General features: G+C 32.7%; 2 protein-coding genes across 5 annotated transcripts in view; one reads left to right on the forward strand and one right to left on the reverse strand.

Moving 5' to 3' along the window:
* Positions 1 to 6,380, reverse strand: part of LOC137829680 (piezo-type mechanosensitive ion channel component) — a 35,436-nt gene extending 29,056 nt beyond the window's left edge. For 2 of the 3 annotated variants that reach the window (XM_090304637.1, XM_068636547.2), the window contains exons 1-6: positions 5,774 to 6,380; positions 5,134 to 5,214; positions 4,286 to 4,445; positions 4,043 to 4,200; positions 1,743 to 1,899; positions 1,450 to 1,636 (exon numbers count right to left, since the gene is read on the reverse strand). In XM_090304637.1, the coding sequence (XP_090160763.1) occupies positions 1,450 to 1,636; positions 1,743 to 1,899; positions 4,043 to 4,200; positions 4,286 to 4,445; positions 5,134 to 5,214; positions 5,774 to 5,822 (792 nt within the window). In that variant the 5' untranslated portion in view covers positions 5,823 to 6,380. The remainder of the gene's footprint in view (positions 1 to 1,449; positions 1,637 to 1,742; positions 1,900 to 4,042; positions 4,201 to 4,285; positions 4,446 to 5,133; positions 5,215 to 5,773) is intronic. The other variant, XM_068636549.2, reaches the window with a different exon arrangement.
* Positions 6,381 to 12,636: 6,256 nt separating this feature from the next.
* On the forward strand, positions 12,637 to 17,196 carry ABP1 (endoplasmic reticulum auxin binding protein 1). Of its 2 annotated transcripts, XM_068636553.2 has the most exons (5): positions 12,637 to 13,057; positions 14,233 to 14,339; positions 14,987 to 15,190; positions 15,864 to 15,931; positions 16,872 to 17,196. In XM_068636553.2, the coding sequence occupies exons 1-5, from the start codon at positions 12,967 to 12,969 to the stop codon at positions 16,975 to 16,977; spliced, it is 576 nt and encodes a 191-aa protein (XP_068492654.1). In that variant the 5' UTR covers positions 12,637 to 12,966; the 3' UTR covers positions 16,978 to 17,196. The 2 variants fall into 2 exon arrangements, with proteins under 2 accessions (XP_068492654.1, XP_090161276.1); XM_090305150.1 differs by lacking the exon at positions 15,864 to 15,931 and having other exon boundaries at positions 12,899 to 13,057.
* The last annotated feature ends 828 nt before the right edge of the window (positions 17,197 to 18,024 follow it).

Here is an 18,024-nt window from a genome sequence, read left to right on the forward strand (position 1 = left end):
ACTTTGGGATGCTTGTATGAAAATAAGGGATCACTTATTAGAATGTTTGGATCCAAGGAGTCACAATCTAGTCAATTTGTTAAGGCTGAAGATATAGTGCTTGTGGAAAATTTCACTTGTTTGATTTTCTAATTAATTATTTTTATCTTTCTCAACTAAACTCCCCTTTGGGAAATCATTGATCAAAGATGGGACAACCAATTGCATAGGGCATTGCATGTTGTAGGCTATTATCCTAATTTTAATATGAATGATTTCCTTAGACAGTTTGTCTGATAAATAATTATGAGTTTATTAGTTATTATGAGTAATTTTATGACATGAAAACCTATTTTTAGTTGTGCTATGAATTGAATATTAATATTTATGATTTATTCTCATATATTCATAACTCTTACAAATCAAGTTATGATCTTTTATCCCCTTTCCAATCTACTTAGGATCCTCAAATTTAACAACAATGATTAAAGCCACTACTCCATCTCAAGCTCTTAAATGCAACAATATTTACATAGTAGCACATCATTACTTCACTTTGTTCCACCACTGTAGTGGCCACTCCAACCAATATTGACTACTATATATCAAGTTACACTGACCCCACTTTTAACCAAACTTGTAATCAAAACACACTTGTAATTTTGTAAGTGGGTATGATACTCATAACAAAACATGTGATCCACATTTTAAACGAGTCTATGAACACTCCACCACATCCTCCCCATTGTCTTTCTTCACATGCAAAACCATCTAAATTGCCCCTCACCTAATTATTAAATGCAAGCTACCATCTATTGCTACTTGTTGCATCAAGTTCAAGGCATATCTAACTTGTTCTTGATGTGAATTTTAAGGGTCACCACATCTGTTACATCCATTACTACTATGTACTTAAACCTCCCTCAACCTGAGGACAACAAATCCCCCATTTACCTGATTGCATTTGCTACTGAATGAAATATAATCAAGTAATGATAACGTAATGATAGCTAGCCCTTTAGCATCAAAATCACAACTATAATTTACACAGATCAAAATTATGAAATGAAAATCCACTCTAGCATTTCTAATGGGCTAATGCATCTCAAGAAATACTACAACTTCACTGTGTTAGCACCATTATTATTTTACACTGGTTAAACAAATGGGGTGAAATGGTACCTAAAAAACTTTAGGTCATCATAAGCCTATCAATGTGCAAAAAGAGAAATACAATACTATCAAGTGGAAAAAAGAGCAATAGAGTAATCAACAACATAGGTATTGTCAAGTTTGGTACAATTCTAGATTCAGCCTCTACAACATTAAGAATAAAATATATCATAAGTGGTTTATGAGAGAGTGGACCTACTTTACCTAAATATTAAAATGTGAAAGCCCGAATGTGCTTAACTAGTCTTTTCCAACCATCTTCAGTATTAAAAATAAAATAATAACACAGATACATACCATTGTATAGTAAAACAAAAGAGAAATGCTGGAACAAACTTGAGGCCACTCAGAATTGGCAGATATTTTGTAAAGACCAATTAAATCAGCCATCCAATGAATCATACTTGGAAGTTCCATGGGAAGCTGATATATGTAGAGCAGGAATATATTAAAACCTGCGTACAACTGAAGAAGCCTCCACCACCTATAGAACCAATTGCACAGACGTAAGCCCATAAGACACTGAAAGCATCAAATACCCTAAAGGTATTATGAAAGTGCATAAAGAAAAAATCAGATAAAAAAATCACCTGAAAAGCCCAAGAAAATTGCTTGTCAGGGACCAATCGACTAGACCAACACAGCTACCAATGAAAAAAGGTAGTGAGGCCCATGAAGGATGGCTAATTCCAACAACTAGCTGAATGGCAGGCAACAGCAAGCAAGATGCCACCCGAAGGTGAGAACCTTCAATACAAAAAAACAGAGTCTTCAATGGCATTATTTGCAACAATATGTGGTTGTCAGAATGACAGCTATAAATAAACATATTGAGGGGATAAAAAGATTCAACAAAACAAAACTAAAATAGACATGTTAAAAACGAGACAATTACAAACAGCTTACATAGTACTTACCCAAGTATTAAACGACTAAACATGTGTGAGTGATTAAGTAATGATAATACAACTATGGCTTTGAATGGTAAACTAGAGTTGTGTAGGATAGGAAAGCTTTGGAGCCTCATGGTTTCCATTTTCCGTAAAACAGAGTATATGGAATCTTAGTTGAGCGAAACACACACTAGCATTGTATTAGAGGTAAAAATAAACTTAAGCATCTTGAATCTATAATCCAAAATATTCGAGAAATGGTGACATGTAAATCATAAAATTCAAGTGGGGTGGACGAATGGAGGAATGTATTTTGTGTTACTTGTGACTGATCAAAAGAAGTCTCTCAAACTACAATAGGTAAATCTTATCACAGCCATACAACAAGCTATGCTTCATGGTAATCAGTTTTGAGCAGTCAAGTGACATCAAGCACATAAGCTAAATGTTGCAAAAATATGAATGTTCGGTTGACTGAGTGGATATACAATAAATTCAAGTAGGATTCATGCTAATAGGAAAATAAGGTTCGATAACAAACTATGATGGTTTGCCCATGTATAAAAAAGAACAAAAAAAGCCCCACTGATGATGGTTGATCAAATACATAATATCCTAATAATGCAAGGTGATCAAAACACTAGGTGAAACCATTAAAAAGGATATAAACCTAAAATGGTCTATCTGCAAACTTGATTTCTTTAAACCCTTTAAGAGGGTATTGAGCATGTGTTCGTCAGGAAGTTTCACATTGATTACAGATAAAGACATTTCATAATATGAGTAGATGCAAACCTCACTTTATAAGCCGGTTTTATAAGGTTGAGTTAGGCTTAAAGTCCACTTTTAAATAAATCTCATTATGATAGACTTGCCTTCCTAATAGGCATATGCAAAGAAGGGTGTTGGGAAGTCCCACATCACCTGTGTCAATTTTTGGAGTACAGCTTATATATTTGTTAGACAACTTTGCCTAATATCAATTGGTTTTAAGATGAAATCTGATAGTGTTTAGTCTGGATGAGGATATTTATGCTCCATCCACCATCTCGTACTATTTGCCTAGTTTAAAGACTAACAACCACATTGGATACAATTATACTATTTCACATGGGATCACATGTTATCTAAATCTTTCCTTTTATTGGCACTATTTTTTTCTCTCCATGGACAAACCAAATGTTCATAAAAAACACCAAACAAGTTAATCCTGATATATTAGAAGCTGGTGGGCAATGCAAGAACAAATGAGAACAAGATTCAGAACCCAATTGGCACTTCATTAACAACAACCCTCCAAACAAAGGATTTAAAGTTGGAATGAGCATCAAATACACTTATAAAGTGGAAGGAAACATCAATGGGAGAATTGGAAGCAGGATTTAGAAGAAAGTGAACCCCCGATGTCTAGGGACCAAATCTCTTATTTGAATTAGAAGAGAGATTAATAGAGCCCGATGTTCAAAGAATCCCCTATCATTTGAATTCTAAAGTGAAAAATCCACAATACAGTTGAGTGGGATAAAGAATAAAACTTAATAACAGGGGTATTGGACAACGAAGAGATATGAAAAGTCTAGAAAATGCATGAGAAAGACGAATATTAGTATACAAAGAACCTTCCAAATATTAAAATGGGATCCATTACCCAAATCTAATGAAATGGGAGAAGTAAAAAAACTAAATAAGCATAATCATGTCATATAAACTTTCAGGGCCTATCATGCAAAGCATTGACTAAGAAGAGATGAGCATATCATCCATTAGAATGTAAAGCATACTTCAAATAATTAGCACCTTTACGTCCATCAACCAAGAAAAACGTTGTTTGCCACAAAAAATAACTCAAAGAAGAATGCACATTTATTTGCATCAGCACGAGATGACATCCATATGCCAACACTGGACATTTCATATTGTGTGTTCACATCTCATACATGGCAATCATAATACAAGAGAACAAAGAAACAAAAGGATGAAAGAAACTACTTACAAACCTATATGTTCTATAATTGATAAGAAATGACCCCAACACCAATCTTGCCATGTTTTCAGAAAATGTCTCTTCCCGTATATATCAACCAACGCAACAAGAAGAGCTAGCAGTTGTATAACCAAGAAATAAATTACATAGGGAGATTTCCATGACTGAACTCTGCAAGAGCACACCCCAGAATTAACAAATCAGTATGCTTATAAAAGGGGAAATCAGGAATAAATGAGAAATACAATAATCTCACATCATAAACCCAATCAACTTTGCCCACCAAGCTTGTGGCACACTCTGTGACATTGGCTGAGCAGCCCATATTACCAAATAAGTCACTAAAGAAAGTATTGCAACTACAGAAAAGATAATAATTGGCCACAGTAACAAAATCCTCCTGCGGAAATGAAATCCTACAGCAAGAAAACAGAAATGGTAGTAATTAAATACAACACGAATTAGTAAACCTTAGTATCCAGATACCAATAGGCAGCTTCAACAATCATCAACCCATATGAATAATTCTGTGTACTTGCTATCACAAGGACCAATAGCACCTAATAAACATAAACTTTCAAAAGGAGATCTACCAAGTCAACTTTCAAATAGAAGCAACTCCAACTCACTCAGAATGAATTCTGTTTCAATAAAAAAAATTAAAGGGGTGTGATTGAATAGATTGACACAATTACATCATTGATTGTCAATCTGTTCCTTATTTTTTTTCTTTTCTTTGGTTCCTATTCATAAATCCTTGAAAATCATAAAAATGACTATATTTCTTACTGAATATTGGAAAAAAATGTTGGGAGGAACTCAGTCTGAAGATAATCTGTGCGGGCTAGCCTAACAAATAACAATTATAAGTATTAAAAAAATTACTAGGAGAGGCAAATTCATTGTTAATCTGCAAATGACAAACAGAATCTGTCAACTATCCAGTAATAAAAGAGAAGGGGAAGAGAGAATAGTTCTCTTCAACGTAGAGTTCTCATGGTAAGGTCGTCATTTACAAATTGTGGTAAAATATTAAAATTATAGTTAAATACTTTAAAAGAAACAATAACTTGGAAACCAAACAGAAAGAACTAAGCAGCTTACCTAATTGTGATACATTGTACAGAATGAGAAGAAAGGCAACCAAATCAACAAGAGAGATCAAACTCCAGTTGATTAAAGCAGCTGCAGGCAAGAAGAGCAGACAATAATCAGCACATGCTTCAATAGCGGAGTACATATCCCATACATGTGTCTACTTTACATAAAGAAACCTAACATAAAAAGGTAATTGAAAACAACATTTAAAAAATAAATATTCTTCCTTTAATTGTTTACCGAGAGTAGTAATAATCTTCCTTCTAAATCTTGAGACTAAGAAATAAAAATATAAAATATATATGTGGATACTGCCCAATCGCTAGTGTCTACTCACTCTCACTTCAAAATTAATAATAAATTATTCACTGTAACAGCATCTAGTGATTAACGAATTCACAGTGCTTCTAATCTAGTTAGTCCAGAATCTTCCAAGTGCAATATTATAGATTTTATGACGACGCGAACTTCACTAGGTTAAAAACAATAACTGTATAAAATCAAATCAATCAGTAATGACGAACAACCTATGCTGCCAACTTCGTATATAATATATTACAAGTTTTAGCGACCAAAACTAAATTCAATCCAACTAAGGAGCTCACTCTCAGTTCCTTGAGAAAACACAAATTGCAAATAACGGTACCTGACAGAAGCAGTGAAGGCAGCACGAAGCCGGCGAGAAACTTTTCCATTGAATTCGGGGTCAAACACGGCGATCACATCGAGATTCAAATGAATCAAACAGCTGGTACGATATTCGATCGTTTCTTCGTGAAATGAGTTTTTCCCGAATCGCGAGTACTTTCCGGCGCTATGGGAAAAACTCGCCGCAAACTACCGCCAACTCAAGAAAACGGAAATGTTGGTTTCACGCTTTTCTTCTCTTCGCTGCACAGTTTCAGTTCGTCCCAATTTTTTGCAGATAAGATGCTCTTACAAAACACACAGAATTGAGAGCTCCGTTGATCATGAATTTTCTAAAATAACAAGCCACCAAGATAATAATAAATAAAAATTATTATTATAGGATAAATAAATAAATAAATAACAAACGATTTTTAGCCAAAATCGTGCTACGCAAGGAGGAAGAAGAAAGAAAGCAAATATTGCTGAAAAGTTAATAATTATGCGACTCAGGTTGCTGCGATTGTCCAATAAGAAAATTTCTTGTATAAAATAAAATAAAAAATGAATTGTTTTCGATTCTCGTGCTTTGGAATCACGTTGCTTGTGCCTGAAGCCGGTCATGTGGCAGGGTAATATGGTCATTTCATCATTTGAGACGTTTTTATTTTGGTGCCACATTTCCTTTGAAAACCATTACTCGGCGCTCAAAAATATTTTAACGGACCACAAGAGTACCAAATTTTCTCTTGTTAACCTACCAGTCTTCAACCTACAAGTCTCAGGGATTCGTGGAACAAAGGATAGAAGTGTCTTTTGCCAAAATATGTTGTTTTATTGTCTAATTACCACTATAAATTTATTAACTTTTATAATAATTGTCTTAACTCTTAAATATGTTTTTAATTTCATGAAGAAATTTTTATTTTGATTCGTAAAAAAATATTTATACTTTATCTCAAAAATTAAAAAAATGATTATTTTTATTCTAATATTATATGGCATTATTTAAGGGTTTTTTTTTTTAAGTTAAGTGGTGATGATGTAGTGACCTCCCAAAAAAATTTAAATTTTGTAAAATAAATCATATTATTTAAATTACAATAAACATTTGGGACTAAAAATAGGATTTATAATTGTGAAGGGATAAAAAAAATACTTTCTAAAAACTAAAACAAAAAATTCACACTTTGTTAGAATTAAAAAGAGTGGTTTCAAATTTCATGAAAATTAAAAACATTTGTTTCAATTTTTATAACATGAGATGGAGAAACTTATAAGAAACAAAACTAAAACTCGTTAATTTTAAAGAGATTATTATAGTCATGTTTTAGTAAAATAATACTAATTAGCCTAAAAGTTACACTTTTTATTCATTTATATATAGAGAAATCCATATTTTTATACCAAATTATAAATTTTTACTATATTTTACTTTATTTTTTAAATAGTTTAAATTTATTATAGTCAGATTTCATTTTAAAATAATCAGTTTTTTTTTCTTTCCTCTCCATTCTCTCTAAGATTCTGACCTGTTCGCTCATCAGTTTGACAATCGGAGTCAACCGTTAGACTTTTGGAAGCGAGATCTACAAGATTACCCTATTGAGAGAGTGGATTCATTTTTGTTCCTTTTTCATTTCCTCACCCTTCCCTCTAAGATTTTAGTCTCTCACTTATCAGTTTGATGATCGAAGTTTGCCATTAAACTCCTGGAAGTAAAATCTACGAGATTGCCCAATCAAAATCCCAAATAAAGTAAGTTCATTATTGGCTCATTTTACTGAGTTAGTTTTGATCTGGTTAGGGTTGTCTTTTAGTTTAAGTTTGCATGTGAGGTTTTTATCTTCAGAATTAGTCTCTGTTAGATCAGGGTCCTAGTGATATAGTTAGATTTGTGGTGCAGGTTACGTTATCCTTAAGCTTTTGGTGGGTTGGAGCTCTTAGTGAGCATTTACTCAAATTTAGGTAAGGGAAGCTAGTTTTATTTATGTTTTAAAATAAAACCCTAGGTTAGAAGATTCTGAATGTGGGGGTGATGTGGTCACCAATTTCAATTGTTTTTGCTTGCATGATTGTCTATTTTGAAGAGTAAAGTAATATATTGACTGAAATAGTTAAATTTTGAATATTTTATATTGATTTTAAGATGAATAAGTTGTTGAAGGTGTTTGTGATTGAGAATTGAAAGTATTTGGATGATAATATAAATGAGTTAAACTGTTTTTGAGTATTTTGTTGAATTACTTAAATGAGATGTTTGATGAAAAGTGGTTATTTGATTTTAGAAGATGATTGATTTAGAGAGCATATATTTGAAACTTAATTATGTGTTTAAGTGAATTTTGAGATAGATTTGGGTTGTTTAGAAAGTTTAAAATATATGGTGTGATTGAATGGTGTATTGATGTGTTACATGATGTGAAAGTGTGATTAAGACATAGTATTTTTAGGAAAGGAAATAGCGTGTTGAGATTGTTGTTAGGGTGTATAGATCTGTCAGGCCCGTAGTGAGACATCCTAACTCTACTGCTATAATGGAATGGAATCACATAGATGAAGTTATTTAGTTGGTGAGAGAGTCGATGGAGGTTCATATGACTTTCTCTGGACTTGAAATATAATCTGGTCTTTCAGGTCATATGAATTTACTCTGTCGTACTAGATGATTAGATATTGAGATGTTTATGCGCATGGCTGTGTGGATTCACAATGAGTAGTATGACAGATGCAAGCCTCAGGATTCTTATTTCAATACACGAGTCTTCTGGAAATAGGGTCAAGTGTCTATGTTTTGTGAGTCAGTAGAAGTCTGACATGTGAAAGATGATTTATGAATTTTGATAGACACTTGGTTATGGGAAATGTTTGAGAGATTGTATAAGAATTTATGAATTTTGTGTATCAATTTGAAATTTAAATTATATAGAAATTTTTGTTATAGCTAGTTTACCCTGTTATTTATTTGTGTTTGTTTCTTTATATGTGATGATTGTGTTGTACACGAGAGCAAAGGAGGATGAGATTGCAGGTAATAAAGCTCCTAAGTGAACAACTGAGAGATGTGATAGTTTTAATTTGAATGCTCTGTTTGTTTTTAAAAGTTTTGATGTATATATTAAAATCCATATGAACAGAGATATTTTTTTAGATACAATTATGAGATAGTTATATATATTCATATGTTAAGTAGATAGTTATATATTCATATGTTAACTGTTATTTGTTTGTGTTTGTTTCTTTATATGTGATGATTGTGTTGTACACGAGAGCATAGAGAGATGTGATAGTTTTAATTTGAATGCTCTGTTTGTTTTTAAAAGTTTTGATGTATATATTAAAATCCATATGAAGAGAGGTATTTTTTTTAGATACAATTATGAGATAGTTATATATATTCATATGTTAAGTAGATAGTGTTTGTTTTACTCTTATTTTATTATATATGGATAAAATATTAAGAATATTACAAAGTATATATATATATATATATAATCAATTTTTTTTATACAAAACATAACTTATTAGGTTTAATTAGGTTTAGTTCCATCTTAGAGAAAAGTATAAGGTGTAACACCATTAGCTAATTTCGTATGACTGACATTTCGGCTTTTTACAAAATTATTTATGAAAAACTTTAATGATTCGTTTGAACCAGGCAAAAAATTTCAAACTTCTTCCTTCGCAAAGTATACCAATATTTGGATAGGATCACGGTTAAAAAATATATATCTATATATTAAATATATATTTTATAATTATTATATTAAATATATATTATATTTTTATATTATTAATCCATTCATATTTATATTTTTATTATAATAAAATAAGTATAACTAATTACATAATACAATATAAATAAGAATAACTATTAAAATATTAATAAATATATAAAATGATAATTAAAATAAAAATATTAATAATAAATTATGAAATAACAACTATAATTAAATAATTAAAAAATTTATAAATAATAATTAATGATGGTAAAATAAATAAATTAAATAATAGTAAAATTAAAATTGTTAATTAGTTATTAAATATTTAGTTAAAATTAATTTATAATAATATAAATAATTTAGTTATTATATTATTTTATAATTTTATAAAATTATTATATTTATCGAATCACTCACAATTTTTTTATTTTTTATTTTATTTATCTTAATCTAAACAACTTTATTTTTTTCACACTTTCTTTTCATATCTACTTTTAAACAATGTCTAAAGAAAACATAAATATCTAAACAAAAGATAAATGTGTTTTTCAAGATATTTTCATATAAATTTTTGCTTTATGAAATCTTCTTATAGTTAAAAAAAAACATTTTTCATAAATATAAAATAAATATTTATTAGTTTTTCTAAAATGTAGTATAAAGATTTCAACTATCTATCAACTTCATTTTCAGGTAAAAATTTATCAACAAGATAAACGTCTTCCTACCTTCTCTTTGATTTCTAGTGTGTGACCTCATAATCTTACACAAGTATCTTACAACATATTTACATAACGCGTCAAAGTTAAAAAAAAACTTCATGAATTCAATTTTCTTTACCTCACTTCTTATAAAATGCCAAATAGGGTGATCATGTATTGAATTTTTTAAAATCCAATTTAAATTTAATCCAAATTTAAATAAATATATTGAATTCATATTCATTTTAATTAGATGAAATTTATATAGATTTTTTTAAATTTATTTAAAGTGGATTAAATCCACTTTATCAATTAGATTAAATTCATTTTGATTTGAACCGTATCTGAACATGGACCAACAAGGCTAGATCTATATCCGGACCCACTCGGCTAAACTTGGACCCAAGCTGAATCAGGTCGATCTAGGCCCGACCCGACTCAACTTGACACCACCCCGAACTGACTCGGCTCTACATGGACTTGGGCCGACTCGGCTCGACGTCGCCCATGATCAACATTGGCTCGACATCGGCCACGACTGACTCGGATCGACATGGGTCAGGGCCAACTCGGCTCGACATGAGCCTAGGCCAACTCGCCTCGACATGAACTAGGGCCGACTTGACTCGACATGGCCTCGGACCAACTCGACTCCAAATTTGCCCGGGTCGATTCAGGTCGACTTCTGTCCGGGTTGACTTCGGCTCGGGCCGACTCGACTCGACATGGACCTGGACCGACTCAACTCGACATCTGCCCGGGTCGGTTCGGCCCGGACCGACTCCGATTAACATCAGCCTGGACCGACTCTGCTTGACATCGACTTAGACAGACTCAACTTGACATCGACTAGGACCGACTATGCCCAACATTGGCCAAGATCGACATGGCCCGACATTGGCCAGGACCATCTCAGCCCAACATGGGCCCAGACCGCCTTGACTCGACATGGGCCCGGGTTGCATGGCTAAACTTCAGTCCTGATTGACTCGACTCGACATCAACCTGGATTGACTGGACTATAAATGGGCTCGGGCCAACTCTGCTTGACATGGGCCCGGACCGACTCGACTTGACTCGACATGGGATTTGCCCGACTCAGCTCAACATCTACCCGAGTCGATTCGGCTTGACATCAGCCTGGACCTACTTCACTCGACATCGGCCTGGGCCAATTTCGCTCGACATCGACCCGAGCCGACTCAGCTCGACATCGACCAGGATTGACTCGGTGAAAGATTGGCCTGACCTTCTCAGCTCGACATTGGCCTGGGCCGCCCCAACTCGACATGGGCCCGACCGCTTCAGCTCGACATGGGCCTTGGCCAAGTCGGCTCGGCATGGGCTCGGGCCAACTCGACTCGACATGGGTCCGACTCGACTTGGGCTCTGGCCCACTCAGCTTGACTTGGGTCAGTGTTTACTCAAGTTGACTTTGCCCTGAGTCAACTTTGCTCGACTTTTGCCTAGGCCGACTTGACTCGAGTTTTTTTGGGTCCGAATCAGCTCAACTTTGGCCTGGACTGAATCGGCTCAACTTTGGCCCGGGCCAACTTGGCTCAACATGGACTCAGACTGATTTTGCTCGACTTGGGCCTAAATTGACTCGCCTCAACCTAGGACGGGGGCAAGTCAAAATCCAACCAAAAATTCATTTTGGATAATCCAAAAATGTATCCAATCCATATCCAATTAAATGGATTGGACTTAAAATAAAAAATATAAATTTTGATTTGAGACAATTCCATTTAAATTGATTAAAAAATAATATGAATTTGAAAATTTGGATTTTTTTACCTTAACTGTGAACCTAATTCCTTACCTCGTTGTCCATTTCGAACTTTTTATCAACTTCATATTTGCTCCAAAGTTCTCATTCCTTTTCCATAATTAATGTTTCACTGCACAACCAAATAGAAGTTACCATTGCATTTAACCATATACAATGAGTTTTTTTCTTCATACAATTAATTGTGCATTATAAAACTCGGAATACAAAATTGTATTCTACAATTTGGAATGCAATCTAACAAACTATTACATTTCGAACTATAACATGTGAAATACAAAATTTTATTATGAATTTCATAATTCAAAATGATTTATTTACAAAAAAATCACCTTCCAAATTACAAATTGAAATACAAATTTGTATTTCACATTATAAAATTCAGAAAAAAAAAAATTCCACTTAAAGCTTATAAATTGTAAAATTCAAAATATAAATGTATTCCAAATTCTACAACAATCTTCCGGATTATATAATATTTCTTATTATACAATTCCCAAGGTATTGTCTATAAAATAAATGCGTTCCTTATTATAAAATGCATAAAATACTAATTGATATTTTAAACTTTACAATTCAAAACACAAAATTCGACTTCGAATTCTACAATTCACAACATTTACGTATTATACAATTCATAACTAATAAACACACCTTACTTACAAAATCTAGTCAGCTGAACCACAAACCACCGCCGCTAAACACCACACCCATCACAACGCACCAACTACAACCACCAACAACCAACTCCACAACAAACAACACTGTCCTCAACCAAAGCATTGCACCAACACTCACCACTAACCTCATACACCTCCCCTTAACCAAGGAATACTTCGACAAGGGTAGTTTAGGAATTAAAAAATATATGAAGGTGTTGGAGGAAACTATATATGGAGGAGGTGCAGAAAGAAATTATCATTATGTGGTTGTCACACGATGCAGAAAGAAAAGCAGTTTGTGGTGTGTGCACGTCGTCATTACAAGAAGTTGTTAGAAGATGGTAGAATGCTATGCGATTTCGTTGCTTTTGCTCTGTCTCTTCTCATTCTCTGCACTCGTTCTAGCTTCTTCGCCATGCCCCGTTACTGGTTAGTTCTTATGCTCATTCTTTCCATCCTCTTTTTCCCTTTTCTCCCTTTATGCTTACATCGATGTTTCTTCTCCTCTTTAACGGTCTTTTAGCTTTGTAATTGTTATTTTTATGGATTCTGAATCGTGTTCCTTCTCACCAAACACTTCATCCGGCATAAGTGTGATGCGCTCGACGTGAATAGGTTGCTCACTATGCTTTGCACAGTGTGTGTTCGACGATTTGTCTTCGCATCACCACTAACTCGTGCTAGCTATATGTACATATATGGATATATTCTAGTTCAATCTAATTTGTTTCTTCTTTGCTTTGATTATTGACATAAGCTTGCATTTCTAAGTTGGATTGTTGCAAACAGTTACCTGGCTCTTCATTTTGCAGTACAAGTATTGTTGTTATACAACTCCTTGCTATTAAGTCTTTTTGTATGTGAAATGGATAAAAAAAACATTGTGAGTGAGAATTGTTTTGGTAATTATGTTATTGGAACTGAGTTGCCATGGTTTTCCCAATGACTAAGTTACGTAAGAGAACCTGATCACCTTTTGAAGGTTTCCTTTCTCAGTTACATTTGTCCAGCTCCAATGCTCAAATCTAGAACTTGCTCACTATCTATAAAGCTCGAACTCAAAATCTTGTTTAATAGGACATAGTCTAGTGGTACTCGAACCAACATCTTGTTAATAATTATGAGTGAGTTTAGGGTTTTATTTTGATAAATTTATTAATAAGCTTCTGTTTTAAACACTTATACAGAAAAAAAGTTAGAAGAAAGAAAAAAAGAAGTAAAATGAACATTTCCCATAAGCTAAAGCTATTTTTTATAGGAACTATCCTATCTAATTTGAAATTTCTCCAAAAGTTGAGGTGCATAAACTAAAGTTGACTTATAGAAAAGTTCTATTCATTTTGCATTCTTAATTTTTTCCTATAAGTACATACCGAGAAATTAATCCAGGTAGTCTAAGCTAATATCATGACATGTACATGACTTTATTTATTTATTTATTTACCGAGATGTTTGTTTTGGATATCAAATGATGATTACGATCTCGCGTGCCGCTTTTTTTAATGAAAAAAGTCATTGTTAGATATGATAAAGTGTTATCAGTGTTGGCCTTTTTGCACAATTAAAATATTCTGGGTTCATTTTTTAAATCAACAAATATACAGGATTACCACTAGTGAGAAATATCAGCGAGATTCCTCAGGATAACTATGGTAGGGCGGGACTCTCTCACCTGACTGTTGCAGGTTCATTATTGCATGGATTGAAGGAGGTATCCATTTTAATTTTATTTGATGCAATATATCATATGACAATCGTAAAATGATGTTATTACAAACATATTATATTAAGAAAAATGATGCCAAATTGTATTGAAGGATAGGTATCAAGTAGTAAATGTGAAGAAGGGAGTTAACCGAAGGAGTAGCTGACTGTGTACAGTATTTAATTGTTGTGCTGTTTGTTTAATGAAACAATAGATTTGTCATTTATCTATGGGCTCTTAGGATCAACTTTTCCAGAAGGACTTTTAAGAGACAAAAATAAGAAGAAAAATTGAAATGAGTTTTGTTATAAGTTAAAATTAACTTATGCATAAGCTATTTTGTAGGAACTCTTTTACATAACTTCTTTAAATTCTTATTTTTAATTTTTACATTAGTTAATTTTAGCTCATGGAAAGTTTTATTTTATTTCTTATTTCTCTCTCCTAGAAATCCCTTTGAAGAAACTTGTTCAAAGAGACTCAGTTTTATTATACTTTTTTTTTAACAAAGAAAAACTTAGTTTTTACTAGGACAATTCATAGTCCAAAACTGCTCACGCTTTGGGTATTGAATCCTCTTGGCAGCCATCTGTGTGGTCTATGATGTTCAAAATGTTTGTGTATTATCATATTTCCAAACTTTCCTGGAACAGGTTGAAGTATGGCTTCAAACATTTTCACCTGGAACATACACCCCAATTCATAGGCATTCCTGTGAAGAGGTTTTTGTTGTTCTCAAAGGGAGTGGCACTCTTTATCTTGCAACAGTTTCACATGGAAACAACCCTGGAAAGCCACAGGAGCACTTTATCTTTCCAAATAGCACATTTCATATTCCTGTTAATGATGTTCATCAGGTAAACCATTTTAAGCAACTGTGAGAAGTCTCCAATTTAATTTGATTTTGGAAAAAAAGGTTTAGAATTATAAACATTCTTGTGAATAATATCTTCAGGACAAGTCATAAGCATTAGAATGTTAAGTGCCAACTTTTCTAAATTTTACGGGTTGTTGATCACTTGATCTAAAGAATTGTTACATTTGCATTAAGCAAGGAGCTATATGTTTTTAACAGATCAAAATATTGATAAAGGGGAATATAAGATGTCATGGATACTTTTTCTAATTTGGATAATGATAACTTGGCATTTATGGAGCTATAAGTAACATTGTCAGTTATGCTTGTTAGGGAGCATCATGTTATAAGAAGTTTAAACTTTTACTTGAGAAAATATAGTAGGCTGGCATGTAAGGCTAGCCGTTCCTTGTCAGTTGTAAACTGCAATGTGTGAGCTTGTTGAAAAAGTACTAGCTTTGGTTAGGACTGTGTGCCATGTCAAATGATGTTCAAAGAAATGCAAGTTGGGCGAATGAAGTAACTCCTGGGAGTTTGTTATAACTTCTTAGTTCCATCTCCATTGTTTATATTCTACTCTAGCTCGTGTCAATTTGGTGGTGATATCTGTTGTTTAGTCAAGGTCTTCTGGTACCCCGTGGATTTTTAAATTACTAAAAGAGTCTGTGTTGCAGCTTTGGAACACCAATGAGTACGAGGATTTACAAGTGCTTGTTATAATATCTCGTCCACCTGTTAAATTGTATGTACTTCTTCTCTATGTTTCATACTTTACTAACTCTTATCCTGGCTCTACCAAACATGGCAAACTGCTGAATACTGTGATTAGTAAATACATTCTTATTTCCAAGTAACTCGGTCGACAATATCTGCAAAAATGCATATTCTACTTGGTTTTTCATTCTCTGCTGGCTACTTTGGTTTCTTCTCAAGCTTCTTATATCTGTTGATTGGTTTTATTTAAAACAAAATTTAAGAAGTCATACTAAATGGATAAACTGAAATCTGAATTGCGATTTTATGCTTATATTGCTCTGACTTCACATAATGTGTTCTATAGTCGACCAAAAGAGATTATTAGTGTGAAGTTTGTATAAGAATTTTATATGCTTTGGTTCTTGTGCAGCTAAAGATTGAATTCGGATGTCCAAGTAGTTTGTTTAAGAATGACTTTGACTTCATATCATATAAATCGAAACTGGGTACAAACCATTTTATATCTTATTAAGAATAAAAAAAATATAAGATTAATATCACAATGTAAAATACACATTAAGCTTCTTATAGATGAAAATAATAACAGAATATCATAACAAAATAACAGAAACTATGGGCTAAGTTCTGATCAATCAAAATTTTATAGTTTTGGAATATTTTCCCTCTGAAATGCGTCTCTTCTTTCTACATGGATGTATTATATAATTGTTTTTTATTATGGAAGGGTAGGGCTGGCCACTCCCTCCTCAAAATTAAATACGGACCCCATATATATTCTCGATTTTTCACAATGCAGTCGTATGATTTAGTAATGCAATTATATGTGTCATTTTTATTTTATTTTTACTCTCGATAACACTCCTTTTGATATTTTTTGAACACGTCCCTATATGGGACAGTGATGCAATCTTTCCATCATTTGTCTTCTTAATACTCATTATGAATGTTTTGGTTATTATGCTTAGGTTTGCATACGAGGACTGGTCAATGCCACACACTGCAGCGAAAATGAAATTCCCCTATTACTGGGATGAGCAATGTTATAAGGAATCTCCAAAAGATGAACTATGATTGGTAGTCAAGGTTTACACATTTTATTACTGGAGATTTTCTATCACTGAGTGTTTTATTAGCAAGAGATTCAAAGCTATATGAAGACAATCTTATTTTGTTTAGTCTAGTATTATCTTTTCAAGACAGGAGCAGTTAAGTCGTTTCTAAATGATTGCCACAATATGGTCCAGATGATTATGCGAGTATGGATGGTTGCATAGCAATTTTTGGTACTCATACAGCTCTTATGCATAACTTTGGATACAGAATCTAAGTGTGGATCCAACAATCGTTCTAGGACGCTGTTAACAATGTCAAACTTTTGAGCTGCCATCCTATTTCCGCTTTAAAACCATGAAAGTTTTTAACAGAGATGAAGCAAAGCTTACTAAATTATGAAAAAAAAATAAAATCATCTACCTTCCCCTTAAATACTCACTAGTCATTATAATCGAACAGTGTGTACTATACAATGTTGTTTATGGTGTTTGTTTGAGAAAGTTTGTTCAGATGTTGCTGATTTATTACTGATCTAATTTGGATGAGGCTTTTTTGTTTCTTCTAAATGTTTAGGTTACCAATTTACATTTACATAATATACATACCAAGTTACATACAAAAAAATCTACATGACGGTTCATCTCTTCTTTGTTTGAGCTCCTCAGGAGGCATTAAGAATCTTTCTTTTTAAGTTTATAGTCATTACACGACTTTCTATTGAACACATTAAATATGTTAATATTAATATAATTTGTTAAAACATAAAATTAAATATTTAAAAAACAGTGCATTAAAAATCTACTGTCTTAAATGCCCTAGTGATAATTACATTCACTAAATTAATGGAAAATAAAATAATTAAAAAGTTTAAAGTGTCCCTGTAGTTTAGACAGGAAATTAAATTGCGGCACAAATTTATTCCTTTTATTATGTAATTTTTAAAGGCTTAAAATTCAAAAAAATATTACGATACCAAAATTATTCAACAAGTAAATCATCAGGTAATCAGAAGTGAGATTAAATCTTCAGTTTATTTATACATTATTAAAGATAAATTACATTATT

Source organism: Phaseolus vulgaris, chromosome 7 (assembly GCF_051622355.1).
Source record: "Phaseolus vulgaris cultivar YP4 chromosome 7, ASM5162235v1, whole genome shotgun sequence".
In the NCBI taxonomy this organism is placed as follows: Eukaryota; Viridiplantae; Streptophyta; class Magnoliopsida; order Fabales; family Fabaceae; genus Phaseolus; species Phaseolus vulgaris.